The sequence below is a fragment of the Lucilia cuprina genome, chromosome 3 (genome assembly GCF_022045245.1).
Source record: "Lucilia cuprina isolate Lc7/37 chromosome 3, ASM2204524v1, whole genome shotgun sequence".
Lineage (NCBI taxonomy): Eukaryota > Metazoa > Arthropoda > Insecta > Diptera > Calliphoridae > Lucilia > Lucilia cuprina.
Window position 1 is genome coordinate 11,919,473 of NC_060951.1, and position 5,014 is coordinate 11,924,486.

Sequence of the window (5,014 nt, forward strand, 5' to 3'; positions counted from 1 at the left end):
CAACAGATGCTGTGTATTTTGGAATTATGTATATATAAAACCTCATTAAAAGTTTATTAAAACGTCATCTAAGAACAATAATGATAACAAATATTTAGAAATAAAACACTTAGGCTAAAATATTCAACACTTTTTTTTAAAGCTCTTATATGAAAATGTCAGGAAACAACGCAAAAGGCTTATCGAAAGGCTTTTAAGTAACACATATCCAAGATCAATTAAAATTTCTTTTCGATTATATTCTTGTCGCTTTTAGAAAATTTAGACCTCTGAGAGTAATATTATTTATTATTATGGAATATAGATTAAGGATAAAACACGCAAATATTTGAACAAAAATATGGATTTACATTTCTCTGGTCGCCATTATTGAACGTAAAGAAGCGAGGTCTTAGTGTAATTAGACTATAACATGTTTGTGGCTATAAAGTTATAAATATTCAGGTATTTAAAAAGAACTGATCATTCACCTTCAGACTGACAATGGATTAAGCTAATAATTTAACATTATCGCTTTTTTTATCACGTGTATATATTCTTGGCATAAATAAAAAAATAAATATGGTTATGCAATCGGAATCAAATACAATTTCTCCAGTCGAGGAAACTATGGAAAAGAAACTGGATAAAACTGAACAACTTAGAATTGTCACCATAGATGAAGCTTTAGAAAAGACCCGTAAATATCTTTAAAACTAATCAATTAATTTATTAAACAATTGTTTTCATTCACTCGCAGATTATGGAAGATATAATATACAACTTATAGTATTTTCGGGTCTGGTATTGAATAATGTGATTTTGGAATCGGTTGGCATTAGCTTTGCTTTGCCTGTTATTGCCTGCGATTTGGATTTATCTTATCAAGAGCAAGGCTTCTTGGGAGCAGTATGTTTTTTGGGCATCATTTTTAGTTCTCACTTATGGGGACTTCTGGCAGACACTAAGGGTCGCAAAAAGACAATGAAGCCTACCTTACTTTTGGCATTTTTGGTTACACTGATTTCAAGTTTTTCCTACAATTTTATTATGATTGCAATGTTGAGATTTATAAATGGAATATTGTAAGTATTAACAATATTGTTAATTTTGAAAAATGAAAGTGGGTTTGTGATAATCGTTGACGTTCATTATGAAAGACCTTACAGTTTTTACATAGATTTCAATGTTGGTCCACACTAGGAAACTTTTGTTGAGAAACATTTTCTTAATTCACTTTTGAAACTACGTATTACTTGCATTGATTTGTTATTGTACGAATAACAAAACAAGTTTCCGAGTACGAGAAACTCCGTACCGCGAGAGAGATGAACAGATTACATTCTATCTACACTGAATTTTAATAGGTCATTCAAGACCAAAATACCGACAAGGGATGATTTGGCAGCGAATACTGTCCTAAGGGACCACGCGATCTTAATCTACACATATGGCTCAAAGACAGAAAGGGGTACATGAAACTTCTCCGATGATCTAAATCTTCTACTGTCTCTTCAACTACCTGACAAGTGTGCGGTCCTTCAGGCAGAGATATATACTGCCGCGAGAAGAATCCGGGAACTAAATCTCGAAAATTGGACTATACATGTATACTTGGACAGCCCTGCAGCAATCAAGGCTGTTAACTCCAATGTCATTAAGTCGGAATGTCTTCTCAATTGCATTCAATCGTTGACACAACATCACGTTTAGTTGATATGGGTTCCAGGACATGAGGGCATCCGGAGAAATGAAATATCTGATGAATGCGCAACCAAAGGGTCATCCTTGGACTTAACCCTTGCGCAGAGGATATTCACGCTCAAAACTGATAGATGTAGGGGCTCTGAGTGTAACGGAACTCAGGTAGTCAAATACACCACTTGTAGAATATCGAGACTGCTTTGGCCCACTCTGACAACAGATAGGACTAGGACTCTCTTATCTCTTGATAATAACACGATTAGGCTTCTAACTGTTATAATTACTGGTCACTGTATGATTGGACATATGTCACAATGTATGGGCTACCCAAATCATAGCGACTGTAGAAGCTGCTTAGACGAAGATAAAGTGGAATCGGTACAACACCTTCTATGTGACTGTCCAGCCTTACAAGAGTACAGACTACTATATCTGGGTAGAGCTCTATTCCGTGATCTAGACTGTCTCAGAGATGCGTCACTGATAAACATGATCGGTTTTATTCAAAGCACAGTCTGGTTTACATGGAGACCAAACGTACAAAGTAGTAAACGAAACATTCATCGCAAGGGAATGGTAATTCTAAGGGTATCTTAATGGGCCACAAGGCATCCGAGTGAACTCGCTTGCTTGCGAGCAACCCACGTAACCTAACCTACCCTTCTCTTTCACTCTCACGCAAAATCAAAAGTTTCCCAAGAAAAGTTTTCTAGTGTGGACCGGCAGTTATATTAACTTCTTTTAGAAGAAAGTTGATTCAACCCTAATTTACATTTAAAAATTATTCTTTATTAATCTAGAAGGTTATCTGAATCAATAAGTAAACTTGTTGGGCTGCTACGGACTATGTATAAACAAAATCAAGTTTTTTTATAATCAATTCGTAATAAAGTAATTATAATATTTCAAATCAAGTACACAGTTTTAATAAAGACCAGAAAAAAATGAAAACAAATTCTTTGATTTAAAGATTTCTTAAAAATAATGTTTAATTCAAGAATCTTTTGGCTTTACCGGTTATTTAATTTAATTTATATAATAACAAATTAAACCTAAGGTTAATATTTTTATTGCTTTCATAAATTTTAGAATATCAGCTGGTTCTGCTACAATTTTTGCCTATTTGGGTGAATTCCATTCTCAAAAGAAACGCAACAAAGCTATCATGTATGCATCTTTTATCAGTTCCTTCAGTGCTATATTTCTTCCAATTCTTGCATGGCTTTTCATTAATCAAGATTGGCAATTTTATATACAATTTCTACAAATTTCCTTTAAACCCTGGCGTTTATATATAATAGTATGCGGCATTTTAGAACTTGTTTGTTATGTTATATTAAGCTTTTTGCCAGAAAGCCCTAAATTCCTATTGAGTTTGAATAAATCGGAAGAAGTTTTGGATATCTTAAAAAATATGCATAGGAAAAATACTAAACGAAATAAAAATTTCAAAGATGAGCAATATACGGTAAGTTAACGAGAGAAAATCTAACATACTCCCCAAATATCATTAATAGTTCAATTTCTTTATGCAATAGATCACAACCATTTTGCCAGATTTAGATACACCTTTACGCAAAAAGAACTCGGATGATACAAAATCATTTACATCAATATTACGCCTAATATGGGATCAAACCGCTCCGCTGTTTATGGGCCTACATATACGCAAAACTTGCTTGGCTGCTTTAATACAATTTATCACATATTTCACTGCTCATGGCATATATATGTGGTTTCCTTATATTATCAATACTACCATGCTATATACACAGCATTATGAGGAACCTATGTGTCTCTGTGACATTTTAAAATTTACACAATCCTCGAATTTCTCAATTTCAAATAGTTTAGGTGATGTACAGGTAAGAATAGGTTTTTGAAATTCAGATTAGTAATAAGTTTTAATACGATTTGATTCAATTTTAGTTGGAAAATATCTGCACAACAAAGTTAGAAATCTCCACCTACAAACATACAATAACATTGGAGGTTATTTATGTGTCCTTGATGTTATGTGTGCTGTTTGCGAGCAAAAAATTCAATCGCACTCTAATTTTATGTAAGTTTGCAATAGCACCACTGGACCTAAAAATATCTAAACTGATTTCTATTCAATTTTCATTTTAGTCGTCATTCTTGCTGTCTCTGGTATTTTCGGAGTTTTGAGCATATTGATTAAGATACCTCTGGTGGCCATTTATATGATCGCTTTTATGTTATGTTCAGGTGTAGCAACAAGTGTTATGAATGCCATTGTAGTAGATATTTATCCAACAAATTTAAGGTGCATATTATAAGCATGGCCATATAATCACCCTTTTCGCCAATATACAAAGTGAAATTTTTGGTAAACTTAAAATTTTCATTCCCCTTGAAGGGAAAATTGCTATTGTGAACTTGTTGTAACAATTCATTCACAATAATAGATTTTGTAGGCAACAGCTGTTTTTTGTTTACATCACTTAAAATGTTGATTGGCGATAGGGATGTTTAATTTTTACTTCTCGTTAATGTCTCTCTATATATTTCTTTTGCAGAGCAATGGCTGTTTGTATTTCATTAATGCTGGGACGTATTGGTAGTGTTTCGGGTAGTTATATAATGGGTGCCCTAATAGAAAGGCATTGTAAATTAGCATTTTACATTTCATCATTAGCATTAATATTGGCTGGCTGTTTGGGTTTTCTAATGCCTAAAATCAGGGTCAATAAGAAGCACATCATTGACAACCAAAATATTTAATTATATTTAAGAATTAATTAGAATCCTATAGTTTAAGCTTAAATAATAGTAAGATAAATAAATAATATTTAACATTTTAATTATGATGTTCATGGACTTGATTTTAGGATTACTTGATACTTAGGAATTTTAAAGTTTGAGATTAATGTGGATGAATTGTTATAGAAAGAATATTGATCCATATTAATTAACAATTTTGACATTTCGAATCCCAATATTTTCGAATCATGCTACTAATTTCCACGTAAATCTAAAATCTGCTATCAATGTTCAATGTCAGTATACTCACCGGAATGTCTTAAATTAAAATCACTAAAATTATCCTTCAAACGGACTAAACTTACACTAATTACACTTTCATACAATACAGTTGTTGTGTTTCCAAATTAGTTTGGCAAATTGTTTATACAACAATTTAAGCAGGCTTTACACGATCATACAAGTGATATGATCTGTCAAAATTTTGTGTAGAATAGAACGGATGGTATCGTCTAAACGCAATATGTAATGAAACCATCACACATTGAGAGAGAATACAGATGGAAAATTTGACAGTCGTATGGTTCTTTTCATTTTTTGAAATGAA

The 5,014-nt window shown here is 32.5% G+C and overlaps 1 protein-coding gene across 1 annotated transcript; it reads left to right on the forward strand.

Moving 5' to 3' along the window:
* Nucleotides 1-561: 561 nt before the first annotated feature.
* LOC111680321 (synaptic vesicle glycoprotein 2B-like) lies at nt 562-4,463 on the forward strand. Its single transcript, XM_046946099.1, has 7 exons — nt 562-679; nt 740-1,064; nt 2,773-3,151; nt 3,222-3,548; nt 3,613-3,745; nt 3,814-3,970; nt 4,224-4,463. Exons 1-7 carry the CDS (start codon nt 562-564, stop codon nt 4,426-4,428), a joined length of 1,644 nt encoding a protein of 547 aa, XP_046802055.1. The 3' UTR covers nt 4,429-4,463.
* Nucleotides 4,464-5,014: the final 551 nt, after the last annotated feature.